General features: G+C 62.5%; 2 protein-coding genes across 6 annotated transcripts; one reads left to right on the plus strand and one right to left on the minus strand.

Moving 5' to 3' along the window:
• Nucleotides 1-138: 138 nt before the first annotated feature.
• Nucleotides 139-7,419, minus strand: STX3 (syntaxin 3). 4 transcript variants are annotated; one of them, XM_064713855.1, is made up of 11 exons: nucleotides 7,242-7,419; nucleotides 5,789-5,866; nucleotides 5,611-5,710; nucleotides 5,442-5,516; nucleotides 5,264-5,331; nucleotides 4,631-4,739; nucleotides 4,403-4,476; nucleotides 4,176-4,310; nucleotides 2,696-2,806; nucleotides 657-757; nucleotides 139-509 (listed from the first exon to the last, which is right to left on the minus strand). In XM_064713855.1, exons 1-10 carry the CDS (start codon nucleotides 7,269-7,271, stop codon nucleotides 680-682), a joined length of 858 nt encoding a protein of 285 aa, XP_064569925.1. In that variant the 5' UTR covers nucleotides 7,272-7,419; the 3' UTR covers nucleotides 139-509; nucleotides 657-679. The 4 variants fall into 4 exon arrangements, 3 of the variants coding, with proteins under 3 accessions (XP_064569925.1, XP_064569923.1, XP_064569924.1); XM_064713854.1 differs by lacking the exons at nucleotides 139-509; nucleotides 657-757 and adding exons at nucleotides 1,584-1,710; nucleotides 2,121-2,228; XM_064713853.1 differs by lacking the exon at nucleotides 139-509 and having other exon boundaries at nucleotides 660-1,710.
• Nucleotides 7,420-8,344: 925 nt separating this feature from the next.
• PATL1 (PAT1 homolog 1, processing body mRNA decay factor) lies at nucleotides 8,345-15,751 on the plus strand. Of its 2 annotated transcripts, none has more exons than XM_064715392.1 (19): nucleotides 8,345-8,442; nucleotides 8,909-9,020; nucleotides 9,105-9,316; nucleotides 9,399-9,473; nucleotides 10,025-10,219; nucleotides 10,308-10,409; nucleotides 10,582-10,671; nucleotides 10,807-11,018; nucleotides 11,091-11,180; nucleotides 11,310-11,493; nucleotides 12,467-12,590; nucleotides 12,679-12,776; nucleotides 12,860-12,919; nucleotides 13,027-13,175; nucleotides 13,499-13,658; nucleotides 13,817-13,966; nucleotides 14,357-14,448; nucleotides 14,591-14,740; nucleotides 14,920-15,751. In XM_064715392.1, the coding sequence occupies exons 1-19, from the start codon at nucleotides 8,428-8,430 to the stop codon at nucleotides 14,939-14,941; spliced, it is 2,292 nt and encodes a 763-aa protein (XP_064571462.1). In that variant the 5' UTR covers nucleotides 8,345-8,427; the 3' UTR covers nucleotides 14,942-15,751. The 2 variants fall into 2 exon arrangements, with proteins under 2 accessions (XP_064571462.1, XP_064571460.1); XM_064715390.1 differs by having other exon boundaries at nucleotides 8,346-8,442; nucleotides 9,396-9,473; nucleotides 14,920-15,750.
• Nucleotides 15,752-16,099: the final 348 nt, after the last annotated feature.

Genomic DNA, 16,099 nt, shown 5'->3' on the forward strand with positions numbered 1-16,099 from the left:
CTCTATCCTGAAGTGGAATTTAGGGCTGGGAGCATCCTGAGGGACCCATGGATCAGGGTTTGAAGCACGAGGCTGTCTATCCTGAAGTGGATTTTAGGGCTGGGATCATCCTGAGGGACCCATGGATCAGGTCACAGCCGGGAGGCAGAGTGTGGGTGAGCTCTTTATTGAGGAGGAAGGCTCCAGCATGGGTGGCTGCACATCCAAGGAGCTCCAAGCACAGGGAGAGGCTCCTCCGGCCACCCCGGCAAGGCAGAGCTCTGTGTCCCCCCCCCCACGAGGGACACGGCCCCTCCGGCCGCTCTGTGCCACCAAGAGGGGCTGCTTGTCACAGCGGCCACCGACTGTCACCCGAGAGGAGGAGGAGGGGGGTGTGGGAGGGCAGCAGGTAGCGCAGAGGATGGGCTTCACTCCTCCAGGGACACGTGGGATGTCCTCGGGGATCGGGGCTGGGCCGGGGTCTCTCCCGTGGATCATCCGGGCAGGGGGGCAGGAGGGGGAAAGGCCACCTGTGACAGGGAGGAGGGTGAGGTGACATTCAGGAAGTGGACAGTGCATCCCCAGGTGAATCCAACCCTGGCGAGGCGTGAACCCATTCCCTGGGATTGAGGGGTGCCAGGAACCCCCCGTGCCACCCCCAGCCCCGTCCCTGTCACCTGGAGGGCAGCGGGTGGGGGGCTCAGGCGAAGATGCTCCCGATGCTGGATGCCAGGATGATGGCAAGGATGATGCAGCACAACATGATCATGATCTTCTTCTGCTCGGGGAGACAGGGAATGTGAGGCAGGGACACGGCTGGGGAGGGGACAGGGACAGGGAACGGGCTGGGGAGGGGGACAGGGGATAAGGATGGAGCTGGGGAGGACGGCAAGAAATGGGGTGGGGGACAACAAGGATATGGGCTGGGCAGTGGGGAGAAAGGGCAGAGACAGGGTAAAGGACAAGGACAGGGGCTGGGGAGGGTGCAGGGCAGGTGTGAGCTGGTTCTCTGTGGCACAGGGAGGTGACAGTGCCAGCGTGCCCTGGGACAGGTGACCAAACACCGTGACTTACCCAAAAACTTGGTGGGGTGGGGGGACGACAGTGTGGCCAGGGCTCGGAGCTGGGGGTGTCCCCAGCCCCGCGCCTCCTCCTCGTGTCCTACAGCACCGGGAAGCGGGGCCGGTGCAGCCCCCAGGTCCCCGGGCACCGGGAGCCGAGCCGGGCCGGGCCGGGCTTTGGGTGCTCCTGCAGCCAGCACGGAGAGGAGGCGCAGGGCGGGATCGGCGGGATTTTATTACAGCGGGAGTTAAATATCCATGATAACACATCCTCCCGCCAAACATCAAAGCCAAGAGGGGGCGGGGACCCCGACAGCTCCGTCTGTCACAGCGCGGTGACAACAAACCACGCTGGTGCCACCAAACCCCGTGTCCTGTCCCTATTCCCGCCCTCATTCCACCGGGATGCCCGCGCGGGTGAGCGTCCGGCTCTCGGATTTGTGTCCTTGTCACCCCTCGCCGCGTCCCCACGGACGGAATCCTGTCCCCTTCCGTGGGGACATGAGGAGCAGATCCCAGGGAAAGCAGGACGGGCGGGAAAGGCGGCGGTGCTGGAGACACGGAGGGCTGGGAGCGGCAGGTCCGGGAGGAGCAGGGAGAGGAGGGGTCCAGGATCAGAGCCGGGGATGATCCCGCCGGGAGGTGACATCGCTGGGAGCGTCGGGAGCGTCTGGAGGAGGGAAAGGGGAGCTGGAGGAAAGGGAACGGGGACTGCAGCAGGAAGGGGGGAGCGGGGATGGCAGAGAAGAGACAAAATCCAGAGCCGGGAGCAGCACGGATCCCCAAAGAACACAGACCCTCAAGCACTGCAGACCCCGAACAGCACAGAGCCCTGAGCATCACAGACACCTGAGCACTGCAGACCCCAAAACCACAGACCCCAGAGCACCAGGGACCCCGAACATTGCAGACCCCCACAGAACACCCCCAGCACTGCAGACCCGAGATCACCGAAGCCAGAAGGCAGCGCCCCCAGCCCCAAATCCCAAAGCACTGGAGCCCCCAAAGCAGGAGATGGCACTGGGATCACCCAGGGCTCTGTGTCCCCGCAGTGGGGGTCCCCTGCCCCCCAACACTTACAGACCCCCGCCCCAGGGGCTATTTCGTGTTCAGCCCCACCGAGAGTCCAATGATGAGGGCAACTGTCCCCAGCAAGAGCACGGCCACTGCCACCAAAGCCAGCAGCTTCTGGGGGAACAGGGGCGAGTTGGGGGTGGTGACACCTGTCCCATGTGGGGGGACACAGGGGCACCGAGGTGCTGCAGAGCCCTGGGGATGGGGCAGGAGGGGCTGAGTCCTCACCAGCTCATCACACCTGAGGGTAGGAGGGGGCTCACGGGAGGAGTGGGACAGAGAGGACAGAGCTGCCAGCCTCCATGGAGTCACTGGGGGCAGGTGTGTGTTCTTGGGGTCAGCTGGGGGATAGGAGGGGTGGCTGAAGGGGGACAGGAGGTGACTGAGGGAAATAAAGGGGTCTCAGGGCTGCTGGAGGATATGGGGGATGCTGGGAACACTGGGATGTGAAGGCACGAGGGCCGGAGGGGACAACACTGGGGGTACCTCAGGGATGCTGGGGGCTACAGAGGGGACATTGGGGGCTGTGCAGGGGACACTGGGGGCTATGCAGGGGACAAGGGGTTGTCGGTCTGTCTTACCCTCCTGGCCTCACTTTGGTACTTCACAGCCTTTTTGGTGTCAGCCACGGCCCGTTCCACGAATCCCACGGACTGGTCCATGTTGTTCTCTATGCGGTCGATCATGGCTCCCTACGGAGCACCCGGGGGACACAGAGAGAGGGGGGGACACTGAGAGCACCCCAGGGTGCTGGCACCCACCCACCTGGCACCGGATCGTCTCTGTGCTCTGCTCCACCTGCTCGGCTCTGCGTTATCCAGCAGCCCACCCTGGGGGAGAAGGGACAGGTGACATGGTGGGGACATGGTGACACAGCCCCACAGCACACGGCAGGCATACACACACAGGTACTCACCCATCCCCGGGGCACACAGTGGCTCCTCGCGTGGCATGGGGGACAGAGAGGGGCTGAGAGAGGGGACAACACCACCACAGACTGGGAGACACTCCTGTGTCCCCTCCAGGCCACCACAGGGTGGTGAGTGGCTCCATGGGAACACGTGCAGTGGTCACACCCCAGCCCATATTGCTCCATGCCTGGACCCCCCTGTGCAGGTCCCTGGGCCACTCCATGGTCCTGTGCAGGTCCCTGTGACCCCCACTCGGGTCCCTGTTTGTCCCTGGTCATCCTGTGCACAGGTCCCTGTGTGTCCCCATACGTGGATCCCTTCTCATCCCTGTGACCCTGTGCCCAAATCCCTCATGGCTCATGTCCATGTCCCCATACACAATGGGGTCATCCATTGCCAGGTTCCTGCTTGTCCCTATGCTCAGGTCCCTGTTCACACTGCCCACAGGTCCCTGCTTATCTCTGTGTCCCCATACCCAGGTCTCTGCTTGTCCCTGTGTCCCCATGGCTGGGTCCGTGCGCGTCCCCATGTTCCTGTGGCCAGGTCCCTGTGTGTCCCTGTGTTCCCATGCCCAGGTCCTTGCAAGTCTCTGTGTCCCCATACCCAGGTCCCTGCCTGTCCCCATGTCCCCATGCCCAGGTCTCCGCTTGTTCTTGTGTCCCCACACCCGGATCACTGCGTGTCTCTGTGTCCCCATACCCAGGTCCCTGCGTGTCCCTGTGTCTCTATGGCCAGGTCCCTGCCTGTCTCTGTGTTCCCGTGGCCAGGTCTCCACTTGTCCCAATGTCCCCACGGCCGGGTTGCTGCATGTCCCTATGTCTCTGTGGCCAGGTCCCTGCGTGTCCCTGAGTCCCCATGGCCGGGTCCCTGCCTGTCCCTGTGTCCCCATACCCAGGTCCCTGCCTGTCCCCGTGGTCAGGTCCCTGTGTGTCCCTGTGTCCCCATGGCTGGATCACTGCATGTCCCCATGTCCCAGTGGCCAGGTCCCTGCATGTCCCTGGGGTCCCTGTGTGTCTCTATGTCCCCATGGCCAGGTTCCTTGCATGTCCCCGTGTTCCTGTGGCCAGGTCCCTGCATGTCCCCGTGTCCTCATGGCCAGGTCCCTGCATGTCCCCGTGTCCCCATGGCCAGGCCCCTCGTGTCCCCGTACCTGGTTCTCCACCAGCATGGCGATGTCCACGAACATGTCGTGGAGCTCCTTGATGCTGCTCTCCAGGCGCACGATGTCCTTGTGCCGGCCCTCGATCTCGCTCAGCGCCTGCTTCGAGATCTGCGAGTCCATGATCTGCGGGGACAGGGACAGGGACACGTTAGCGGGGAGGCCTGGCCCTGGGACACCTCCCCGCGTTCCCTGGTGTCCCCCATGTCAGGGCTCACCCCCGAGGTGAAGATGGAGGGGTTCCCACTCTCCAGCATCTCCTCCAGCTCCTCGTCCGTGGTGTTCTTGCCGGCTGCAGGCACGTGGGGAGAGGTGGGAAATAAGGGGTGGGGTCTGTATGGTCTGGCTCCTCCCACCTGACTAAACTTGGTAAAATGGGAGGGGTCTGTGTGGTTTGGCTCCTCCCACTCTAGGAGGAGGTGGGGTTTGATGCCGGGGTCACTCACTGATTTCCAGCTGGCGCTGGATCCGGCCCTTGCTCCGCTCCCGGAAATCCACCTGCGCCTCGTTGTACTTGGTCATGACATCCACGAACTTGCGGGACAGCACTGAGTGCTGGGGACAGGGACAGGGGCGTGAGGGTGGGGACAGGGACACCCAGGGCACGGTGTGACACTGAGGGACTGGACCTGGTCCTGGGGATAGTGTGACACTGAGGGACTGGACCTGGTCCTGGGGACGGGAATATGGAACACCCCAGGCATGGCATATCCCCATGGGCCACTCTTACAGGGGACAGGAGCGAGGACAGAGGTGTGACACTACCCAGGAGACATGATGAGGGGCTGAGGTGGGGATGGGAAGTCACATCAGTGACATTCTGGGCATGGTGTGTTCCTGGTCCCAGCATGGACAGGAAAACGCACTGGGAGTGGGGACAGTGGCATGAGACCCAGGGGACCCTGGATGTGGCATGTCCCACCCAGCACAGGGTGGCAGGACAGAGAGTTGGGGACAGGGCGGAGGGACACAAAGGCTGGGATCACAGAGTGCTGTTGGGGACCCCTGGACATGCCACATCCCCAGCCCGTGGGGGACAGGGTGGGACCTGGGGACACTGGCTGAGGGCTGGAGCTGACCTGGGACTTGCGTATCCGGAGGTCAGCTGAGGATCGTGCCTCGTCCTGCTCGATGTTCCTCTCCATGCCTGGAGAGAGACAGACCTCAGCCCACCAGGAACCTTTCCCACTGCCAGCCCCCATGGTCCCAGGGGGACAGGGACACCCGTGACACGGCGGTCGGGACAGGGCCACTCACTCTTCAGCTTGTTACGGACGCTGTTGGCCATTTTCTTGATGTCTGTCGTCAGCTGCTCCAGATCATCTTTGGTCTCTGTGGGATCATGGGTGTGAGCCACCATGGGGATGTCCCCAGGGAGGGTCCCCATGACCAGGGGAGGCCGTGGGGACACTGGGACAGCACTCACTCTGCTCTGGGATGGGTGCTGAGAGGATGATGCTGTAGAGCTTCTTGGCTTCCTCCACATTCTCCGAGATCTTGTCAATGTTCTGCCGGGTCTCCTCAATCTGGGCGTGCACGGGAGGATTTTGGGGGGTTAGGAGGCAGCCCTACACCCCCCAGCCCCGCTCCCAGCCCTCCCTCACCTCCGAGAAGAACTCATCCATGAAGGCCGTGTTGTCCACGGCGATCTCCAGCTCCTCCTCATCGTCTGCATCCTGCTTCTGTAGGGACACGGTGCTCAGGGGGGACCCCGTGCCCTGCCAGCACCCCCAGATCCCCCCCGGGGGTGACAGGGACACGGGGGGAGCAGCCATGGGTTGTGGTGGCACAGGGTGGGACATCTGCAGCGGGGGAGAGCGGGAGGGGTGAGCCCAGCTCACATCTGGCCACACGTGGCTGGGAATTAAGGGATTGCTGGGCTCGGCCAGAGGGAGGGAACGGGGACAGCAATGGGATGGGGACAGCACGGGGTTTATGTCCCAAACCATGGCCCTACAGCAGCTCTGGGGCAGCCCTGGGGGACACGAAGGTGGCTGCTGCCCCTTACCCTGGTGTGGTGCCCAGGCCCCCCCCACCATGTGCTCCCAAATCCAGCCCTTCCCAAAACTCAGCCTCAGCCCTTCTGCCTCCCCTCGCCCCCTCAGCTCCACCAACACCCCGGGGGTGCTGTTGGGGTGTCCTGCAGATGGGGACAGAGCCCAGGCTGGGACCCCCCACCCCCCTCCTCCTGCTGCTGGAGTAAAAATAAAATTAATCCCTTCACTCCCCCCGAAGGCTTTATCTGCTGGCTCCATAATCCCGGTAAATCCCTGCCAAGCCTCCCTGCCATGCCTAGGGGCCCGGCCCGGAGCTGGGGGCCTGCTGGGACCCCCATGGTTCGTGGGGAGCAGGGGGAGCCCCAGGAGTGCCCGGGGGGAAGTGGGGCCCCAGGCGGAGCGGGAAAAGGGAGAAGGAAGCGGCCCTGGTGGCGGGAACATGGGGACGTGTGGGGTGCACAGCGGGGAAGTGTGGGGGGTACAGTGGGGTGTGGGCACCCCAAATCCGCCGCCATCCCCGCAGGTTGGACACCCCCGACAGGCCAGGGGTGCACCCCATAGTGTGGGGGGGACAGGACTCAGCTGGGGGGTCACGTCACCCCAAAACACCCACCGTGTCCCCAAACCTCACAGGGATGGCACCCCAGTCCCTCACAGCTGAGACCCCCGTTGGAGGCAGGCTCAGGGTCCCCCACCTGCTGTGGGGTGACCCCCGTGACAACCCACGCACACCAGGGTGGGGTCTCGGTGCCATCCCCCTGTGATGTCCCCACCCACCCACCATGCATTGGGGTGTCCCCGAGACCCCAGCCCACCATGAGATGGGGCCTGACCTCCCCCCATCCCCGTGACACTCCAGCACCGTGGGGTGGCATTTCGGTGACATCCACCCCGTGATGTCCCCACCCACCCCAGACCAGGTTTTTGGGGTCCCCTCTCCCCGCGATGCCCCTGCCCACCATGGGGTAGGGTCTCGGGGACCCCCATCCCGGTGTCACCCTTTTCCTGAGGGTCCCCCTGGGGGTGTCCCCTGTGCCCTGCCCCCCCTGGGGTCCCTCACCGCCTTGAGCTGCTCCAGCCGGTCCTTCATGGTGCCCCCGGAGGCTGGGGGGGCGCGGGGGGGTCCCCGTGCTCGCCCAGCGCAGGGATGGGCGGTGTCACCCTCGGTCCTCGCCGCTCGGCCGGGCCTCCTACATCCAGGCGAGGTGCCGGATGGCCCTGTCCCCTGTGCCTGTGGCCAAGCCCGGGGCTGTCCCTGCGCTAATCCCCAGTGACGGGCGCGGGGAAGGCGCCGAGGGAGGGAGGGAGGGACGAGCTGGAGCCGCCCCTTCACCTGGGACACGCGGGGACAGCGGGGCCGCTGCGGGCGGCGGCTGGGGGCGGCCCCCGGGCCCCCCGGGAGGTGACAGAGGTGGGCTGGGGTGTGGGTGTGGAGGCCATGAGGAAGCTGGTGCCCCTCGGGGGTCACACGGTGAGGACGTGTCACCCCCTGCCACGTGTGGCTGCCGCGGGAGCATGGCTGGGGACAAGGAACGCGGCTGGGGATACGGCTGGGGACAGGGAGCACGGCTGGGGACACGGCTGGGGACACGGCTGTGGGTGTGGGTCACAGCTGGGGACATGGCTGGGTTCGGGGCCCACGGCTCAGGGGGACGGGGCTGTGGATAGGAGTCACATCTGGGGACGCAGCTGTGGATTCGGGACGCGGTTGGGGGACACGGCTGGGCATGAGCCGGCACAGGGGACAGCTTGGGGACATGGCTGCAGTTAGAGGACACAACTGAGGGTCGTGCCTGGGGACAGGGGTCCCGGCCTGGGGAGGCACGGCTGGGGACAGGGGACACGGGTGGGGGAGATGGCTGGGGATGGGACACAGCTGGGGACAGGGCTGGGCGGGCAGTACTGCAGCTGTGGATGGGGTGGCATTGGCTGTGGACGGGGTGGCATTGGCTGTGGATGGGGTGACACTGGGGGTCACGGCTGCGGGCGGGGCCATACGGGTGTCACCGCTGTGCGCGGGAGAAAAAGGGACGCTGCCCCTTTAAGAAATATACACGAGTGGGCTTGGTCTTTCCTGGGCGTGGCCCTTGATGGCCCCGCCCCCACGCGCGCACCGGGCGGGTGGGACACGGGGCTGTGGAGATGGATGACGTCATGCGGCTGCGCCCGCGGCGGCGCATGCGCGGCGGGGCCCGGGGCCTGGTCGGGCGGCGCGGAGCCTGCGGGCGGGGGGCGCCGGCGCCGCCATGTTCCGGTACCCGGTGAGCGGGGAGGAGCCGGGGGGGGCCGGGGCGGGCGGGGCCCCGCGGGACCTGCGGGACAACCCTGCCGGGACGGCACCGGGGCAGTGTAACGGGGTGGGGGGGGGTATAACGGGCTGGGGCGGGGGAAGTGAAATGAGTTGGGGAGGGCGGCCGAGGAGGGGGTCTGAGGGGCTGGGAGGGGGCTCCAGGGTGGCACAAGGAGTCTGGGGGACACTGGGGACCTGGAACGGGCTGGGGGAGCGTATAACGGGAGGGGTCACTCTCTAGGTGTGGAGGGTCATTGGGGTGATGTAATGGCTTGGGGGAGTGACTGCATAGGAATAATGGGTTGGGGGGATTCCCAGGGGTGGATAACGGGGCTGGGGGGGATATCGGTGGGGGGAGGGTGTATTGTATAGGTATAATGGGTTGGGAGGTCGTCAGGGAGGTCCAGTGGGGCTGACCCCGTTCCTGGCTGTCCCAGTCCCTGGAGGACTGCCCGCTGGACGAGGATGAAGATGCCTTCCAGGCCCTGGGGGAGGAGGATGAAGACATCGACCAGTTCAACGATGACACCTTTGGGGCCGGCGCCGTCGGTGAGACCCCGAGTGTCGCCCCCAGAGCTCCCTGACCCCGCAGGTGCCCCTGGCCCACGGCCCTCACCCTGTGCCTCCTCACAGATGATGACTGGCAGGAGGCCCACGAGCGGCTGGCGGAGCTGGAGGACAAGGCCGGCTCGAGCCGGGAGCGGGACGGTCCCGTTGGCAACGACGGGGACGTCCTGGGCGACCCCGAGGACGCGCTGGCCGAGCGGCTGACGCGCCTCGTCATCGACAGCGAGCTGGAGGACCCGGCCATCATGCAGGCCGTGCACACCAGGGATCCCCCGCAGGTGGGAGCGGGCTGGGGGATCCAGGGGGATGCGGGGATGGATCCCACATTGCTGTCCTGACTCTCCCTGTGCCCTGCAGCAGCCTGGAGGGCTCAATTCCAGCATCTGGGACAGCTCGGCCGTGCTGCGGCGCATCCGGGGGCCGCTCCTCACTCAGGTAGGGTGCTGGGGGCTCTTCCCTGCTGATCCCAAACGCCTGTGGCAGCCAGCTGGGTGGGATAGACTGGTCCTGGGATAGTGGAGTGTCCTGCTTCCCTCCTCTGTGTCTGTGGCTTGTGGGGGGACCCTCAGAGCTGTCACCCCTCGGACCCTGGAGGGCTGGGATGATGGAGTTCGGCTGTTCTGGGATGCCTGGTGATGTCTGAGGGATTTCAGAGCTCCCAGCAGGATTTGGGAATGTTGATGCCTGGAGGCAGAGGATTTTTGTGTTGTTGTGGTTTCATTAAGAGTCATGCTTTGAAGTGCTGCGTGTCCAACCCTCTCCTGGCTCTGCCGGGCTGGGAGGTGACCCAGCATTCCCTCCCCACGCCCTGTTATCCCAAACGGGACGCGCTCGGCAGTCTGGGCACTCCGGGAATGCCCAGCCTTGTGTGGAGATCCCAGGGAAGCACAGTGGGGGTGGAGAGCTGCCAGGGGGAAGGGGGGACACTGACCCTCATCTGTCCCAGCCTGTGGCTCCAGAGGGGTGTCCCTCCCGTTCTCCTGCAGGAGATGCCCTCGGTGTCCGTGCTGGATTATGCCCTGCCCCAGCGGCCTCCGCAGGCTCGGGATGAGGAGCGGGATCCCTCGGAGCGGGCGCTGCCCCGGCGCTCCTCCTCCCCCATCATCGGGAGCCCCCCTGTCCGGGCCATTCCCATCGGGACCCCCCCCAAACAGGCTGCCATCCCCAACTTCAACCAGCAGGTATCTCTTCGCTTCCCAGCTTCCCACTGCTCCCAAGGGTGCAAGCTGCTTCCCAGGGGGAGTGACTGTGCCGCTTGTCTCCCCCCAGATCCTGTGTCCCAAGCCTGTCCACATCCGAGCTACCATGCAGCAGCGTTATCCCGCTCCCTATGGAGAGAGGATGTCCCCCAACCAGCTCTGCAATGTTCCGGTATCCAGCTTTCCCTCCTCCATCTTTTTGGGGATTGATGACCAGCCCTCCCAAAACCTCCCTGTGTTCCTGTGGCTCGTCCCCACCCCATGGAGCTTGGCCTTCCTGGGGTTTGTCCCGTCTGCCAGTCGTGGTCTGTGACTGGGGTCCCTTTTCCCAACTCTTTCCCCAGAATTCCTCCCTCCTGGGCCACCCGTTCCCCCACAGCGTCTCTCCCGTCCTCACACACCTGCAGAGAGCCCAGCTGCTCGGAGGAGCCCAGGTAAAGCTCCTTCCTGTGCTTTATCCCACCTTTCTCTCTGCGTGGCACCGGGACCTGGCGCTCCATGCCTCTTGCCCGCCATCCCAGATCCTTTTCCCACCTGGCTGACTCCAGGTGTCCTCTGTGCCCCTGCAGGCCGGCCGAATGTCCCCCAGCCAGTTTGCCCGCGTGTCCGGGCTGGTGGGGAGCCCGCTGCCCTCGGTGAACCCCAAGCTGCTGCAGGGCAGAGTTGGGCAGATGATGTCCCCGGCCGGAGGGTTCCGTGCCTTTTTCGGGGCTCCCCCCGCCCCGCCGCCCTCGCAGCTGCCGCACCCTCCGGGCCCCGGATCCCACCTGCAGAACCTGAGGTCGGTGCTGTCCCTGTCCTGGTGTCCCAGCCGCTCCCTGCATCCCTCCCTGACCGTTCCCGCCCTCCCCAGGCCTCAGCCCCAGATGTTCCGGCCGGACACGACCCACCTGCACCCGCAGCACCGGCGGCTCCTGCACCAGCGGCAGCAGCAGAACCGCAAGTGAGTGCGGGCACGGGGCCGGGGCCGCGCGGCACGGGGACGTGTCCTGCTTCCGGGGTCACCTGTCCCCCCTCTCTGTCCCTTCCTGTAGCTCCGGTGTGCTCACGGGTGCCCTTCTTCTCCTGCCAGCCAGCACCGGAGCCTCAACGGCTCCGGGGGGGACCGAGGGGGCCACCGGAGCAGCCATCAGGAGCAGATCCGTAAGGATCCCTACGCCAACCTCATGCTGCAGCGGGAGAAGGACTGGGTGTCCAAGATCCAGATGATGCAGCTGCAGAGCACTGATCCCTACCTGGATGATTATTATTATCAGGTACTCAGGGCAGCACCTTCCCCCTGGCCATTGGAGATGGGGTGGGAAGGGGATGTCAATCCAGGGAGAAGGGCAATGGGTTGTTTTCCTCCCTGGAAGAGGAAGGCAGAGGGACAGGGTGGGATCAGCAGCCCTGGGATGAGCTGACTCCTTTTTGGGTGAGATTCCAGGAGTGAGATGTTGGGGTGCACTGGTTTCATAGGTCTGGGATAACAGAGGAGCAGCTCCTCTCCATTGGAAGTGTGACAGAGCCAGGATAAAACCCCTGGAATGAGACAAGGGAGATGCTAAATGGAAAACTCAAGAGAGATCCTTGTCAGGGAAAGGCTGACTCTGATCTGACTGGGAATGGTGGTGGGGAACCCTATGGGAATCCAAGCAGTGCAGTGGAGAAGGTGGATAGGGAGGGATTGCTCCTGCTTTTTTCCATTTCAGGAATAGGGAATGTCAGACAGTGCTGGGAAAAGCCAGACTTGGAGCAGGTGGAGCAAGGTGGACAGTTTGAGGATCCCCAGGGAAAGAGGGAAATGTCTGGGATGGACACTGGGGACCTGAATGGGGTGGGAGAGCTGTGGTTCCTCTCCTGAGCCAGCAGAGTTTTTTTGGGATCTGTGGGTGAGCTGGTCCCAGTAGAGAAGAGGAACTGGTGCAGGATGTGAGTCAGCAAAGCTCCACCATTGCAAAACGGGGTGGATGGGGTGGGGAGGTCCTGGCATGGTGCCAATGGAGCAAGGCAAACTAACTGGGATGTGCTGGGAAGAACTGGGAACCTCACAAGGAGAATGGATTTGTCATTGTCCTGAGAGAGGGCTGAGGAGAAGCCTCAATCTCTGTCATCCTGAGGGATGGGAGAGGAGGAGGGACTCAGCTGTGGCTTAAATGTTGATGTTGAGAAGATGATGGAGCTGAGGACAGGGAGATTGCCAATGGTTTTTTGGGAGAAGGCACTCAGCATTTCCTCTTCCTGCCTCAGAATTACTTCCAGAAGCTGGAGAAGTTGGCAGCAGCCGAGGAAGTGCACGGTGACGGCCCCAAGAAGGAGCGCACTAAACTCATCACCCCTCAGGTGGCCAAGCTGGAGCACACCTACAAGCCAGGTAAAGCCCTCCAGCAGCCCCAGGGCTCCTTTTATCCAGGGATTGAGGGGACTCATCCCTCGGCTTCCCTGCTCCCTGCTCCCTGCAGTGCAGTTTGAGGGCTCGCTGGGAAAGCTCACCGTCTCCAGTGTCAACAACCCTCGGAAGATGATCGACGCCGTGGTGACGTCCCGCAGCGAGGATGATGTGAGTTCCTCCTGGCCTTCCTCCCTTCCAACAGCCCTGTGGCTCCTTCCCACGGCCCTGATTCCCTCTTCCCTCCCCGGCAGGAGACGAAGGAGAAGCAGGTTCGGGATAAGAGGCGACAGACGCTCGTCACCATTGAGAAAGTGAGTTTAAGGGGGATCGTCCCGACCCTCAGAGATCCATGGTGGGATCAAAAGTGGGCCAGCCCCACCCATTCCATGGTTCCCTGAGTGATCCATGCTTCCTGCAGACGTACAGCCTCCTCCTGGACGTGGAGGACTACGAGCGCCGCTACCTCCTGAGCCTGGAAGGGGAGCGGCCAGCCCTGATGGAGGAGAGGAAGCAGAAGATCTGTGACATGTATGACAATCTGAGGGGGAAGGCACCAGGGCAGGACAGGTGAGCGGGATTTGGGAGCTCCAGCACTCTGGGATCACTGAAACCAGTTGTCCGTGGATCTGTTTGGCTCTGGCAGGGGGCTAAAGTAACCTTTTTTAGCCACTTTACCCTCACTGTGGTTACAAAGTTACGACTTCCATCCTCTCCCTCTGGCAGAGTTGAGGATCAGGGATATCTTTCCCATGTAGTTTTTTCCCACCTCAGGGATGTTTTTTCAGGCCCACCAGGTGTGTTTTCCACCTGGTGCTGAGGCAGATCCAGCCATGGGATAGCCCTGGGATGCTCCCAGGTGAGGGTTGACACCTTTCTCCCTCCCTGCTCAGGCCGAGTGATGACCACTTCATGCAGATCATGTGCATCCGGAAAGGAAAGCGCCTGGTGGCCCGGATCCTGCCCTTCCTGGCTCCAGAGCAAGCAGCCGACGTGCTCATGGCCACGGCCAGGAACCTGCCCTTCCTCATCAAGAAGGATGCTCAGGATGAGGTGAGCTTCCAGAGGCTGGGAGGGCTCTGTGTGTCTGCAGGGTGGCATTCCTGCCTTTCCTGGGAGGGTGCCAGATGCTTGGAGAGAGAAGCTGTTTGCAGTTCACGTCAGGCACAGGGAAAGGTGAGCAGCTCCCAGCTGTGTTCCTTTCTCCATAGGTGCTTCCCTGCCTCTTGAGGCCCTTTTCCCATGTCCTCTACCACCTTCCCTTGGGAACAGTCACCAGCCTTGTGCAGCAGCTCACCAACCTACCTCAGAGCGCCGCCGCTCCCACCAACCTGCACCTCACTGCTGTGCTCCAAAACAAGGTGCTCCTCATTCCCACCCCTTCCCACCCTTGGGAATTGCTCCAGCAGCCTCTCAGCACTGGGGTGTTCCCCTCGCTAATTAACGAGGGTGTCTGGCACATTAATTAACGGTCTGGGGTGGCCCTGGGCTCTGCTTCAGCCTGGCAGCAGCTTCTGGGTCTGTCCTGCTGTGCTCCATGCTCCAGTCCTGGAATTTGGGGTGGGAATGTTGCCCCAGTAAATCCCTCCTGGGCTGGGAGTGGTCTGTGGTCTTGTCTTCCTCCTCCTGCAAAGGCAGGCAGGGATCTTCCTGCTTGTGCCAGCATTCCAGGAGGGTTGGGAAGTGTTGGGGATTCTCCAGTTCCCTCAAGGAATGCTTGGAGGTGACAGATCTCTTCCCTGTCCCCACAGTTTGGTCTGTCCCTGCTGTACCTGGTCCTGAGCCGAGGGGAGGAATTGCAGAGCTCAGACACAAACACAGAGCTGATGCAGGACAACCAATGGTAACTCCCTGTTCTGGGCTGGGATGCTCCTGCCTGGACTGTCACCACATTCCCAGCCCCTTGGGGTGGCAAAGGCAGTCTCCAGGCTCCTGGAACCCCCACACCTCTCACTGCTCCCTCCTCCCTCCCATTTTCCCGGCAGGACGGAGGTGATGCTGATGGCAACCCGGGAGCTGCTGCGGATCCCTCAGGGAGCCTTGGCAAAGCCCGTGTCCATCCCCTCCAACCTGATCTCCCTCTTCTCCCGCTACGTTGACCAGCAGAAGCTGAACCTGCTGGAGACGAAATTGCAGTGAGTACCAGCCCTCTTTTCCCGTGGGAATGTGGCCCTGTGCCACCAGGGGACTGGGAGAAGGGGGAAACCAGAGGTGGGGGTGCAGCTGGAGAGGGATTGGAGTGGGGAGGAGCAGCTTGGGGAGAAGGGAATTGTTGCCTCCCTCTGATCTCACCACTGGTGTTCCCTGGTTCCAGCTTAGTGCAGGGGATCCGGTAGATCTCCGTGGCTCCTCGCCACCACTGGAATGTTCCAGAGGAAGGAAGGAAGGAAGGATGGAAGGAAGGAAGGAAGGATGGAGGGCACACGGTTCACCCCACACCTCCCCCGACGCCCGGCCTGGCACATGGGGCGCATCCGCCCCCCAACCCCTGGATCAGCAGGAAGAGGGGGATGTTTGGCTGCTCCCCCCTTTCCCACAAAGTGCTGCCTTTCCCTGCTGCTCCCAATTTCCCCACGACTCCCTCTGCACCCCCAGAAACTGCTGCTTCCCCCCAAACACACACACACACCCTCACACACCCACGCACACTACTGAGGATCCCGGGAAGCGGGGAGCCCCTCGCTCCACATCCACGGCCAGGGGTTCTCTGCTCATTCCCTGCTCCTTCTGCAGCCCTTCCCACAAGCACTGAGCTCTGCTTCCTGCCCTTCCCCACACTTCACACACTTGTTTCGCACACTCGCCTCGTCTTCCCAAAATTCGGCTCCTTCCCTCCCCCCGGGATCAGCCCAGCAGCTCCGGGGTGGGGGGCACAGCCGGGTCTCTGTCCCCTCCGGATCAGATCCGGGTGGCTTCAGCTGTGCTGCTCCTCGGGAAGGTGGTTGTGGTGGTTGGGGGATAAATTTAATTTTTTTTTTTTTTTTTTTTTTTTTTTTTTTGCTTTTAAAAAGAAAAAAAAAAAAACCAAGAGATTTGCACATGTAGGGATTTTACACCCCAGAATTCCTCCTGGCATTAACCAGCCCCTTCCTCTGCTCCCAGCCCTTTCCCTGTCCTTTTTCTCTGACAGATCAAGTGGAAAGTTCATTTATTATTTTTATTTTATTTTATTGCTTTTTTCCCTGCTTTTTTGTTTTGGGTTTTTTTTTGTTTTTTTTTTTTTTTTTTGCTTTTTTCCCCTCTTTTTTGCTTTTTTTCTTATTTCATTTGCTTGCAGTAATTTTTTTGTTTGGGTTTTTTTTTTCCTTCCCCGTCCCTCCCAGTTTTCGGTTCTGGTTAATGAGAATAAAGTTTCTAAATTTACATTTTTATAGGGTATTGTAAATAAAGATGAATTGTATACGGCTGCCAGCCTGGCCTCTCCTTCTCTGGGCCCTGCCACCCCCTTCGCGACCCGGCCGTGTCCCCGCGGTGTCCCCACTCTGTCCCCTGGC

This window comes from Zonotrichia leucophrys, chromosome 5 (assembly GCF_028769735.1).
Source record: "Zonotrichia leucophrys gambelii isolate GWCS_2022_RI chromosome 5, RI_Zleu_2.0, whole genome shotgun sequence".
In the NCBI taxonomy this organism is placed as follows: Eukaryota; Metazoa; Chordata; class Aves; order Passeriformes; family Passerellidae; genus Zonotrichia; species Zonotrichia leucophrys.

Excerpts from the sequence above, each read along its gene's own strand:
- PATL1 (XM_064715390.1), top strand. Across the intron at positions 9,474-10,024 it reads GGGGGCCGCTCCTCACTCAG|GAGATGCCCTCGGTGTCCGT; the intron begins GTAGGGTGCTGG and ends GTTCTCCTGCAG. Across the intron at positions 13,176-13,498 it reads AAGGCACCAGGGCAGGACAG|GCCGAGTGATGACCACTTCA; the intron begins GTGAGCGGGATT and ends CTCCCTGCTCAG.
- STX3 (XM_064713853.1), bottom strand. The coding sequence starts at position 7,271 with ATGAAGGACCGGCTGGAGCAGCTCAAGGCG. Across the intron at positions 5,711-5,788 it reads TGGATGAGTTCTTCTCGGAG|ATTGAGGAGACCCGGCAGAA; the intron begins GTGAGGGAGGGC and ends GTGCACGCCCAG. Across the intron at positions 4,740-5,263 it reads TCCGGATACGCAAGTCCCAG|CACTCAGTGCTGTCCCGCAA; the intron begins GTCAGCTCCAGC and ends CCCTGTCCCCAG.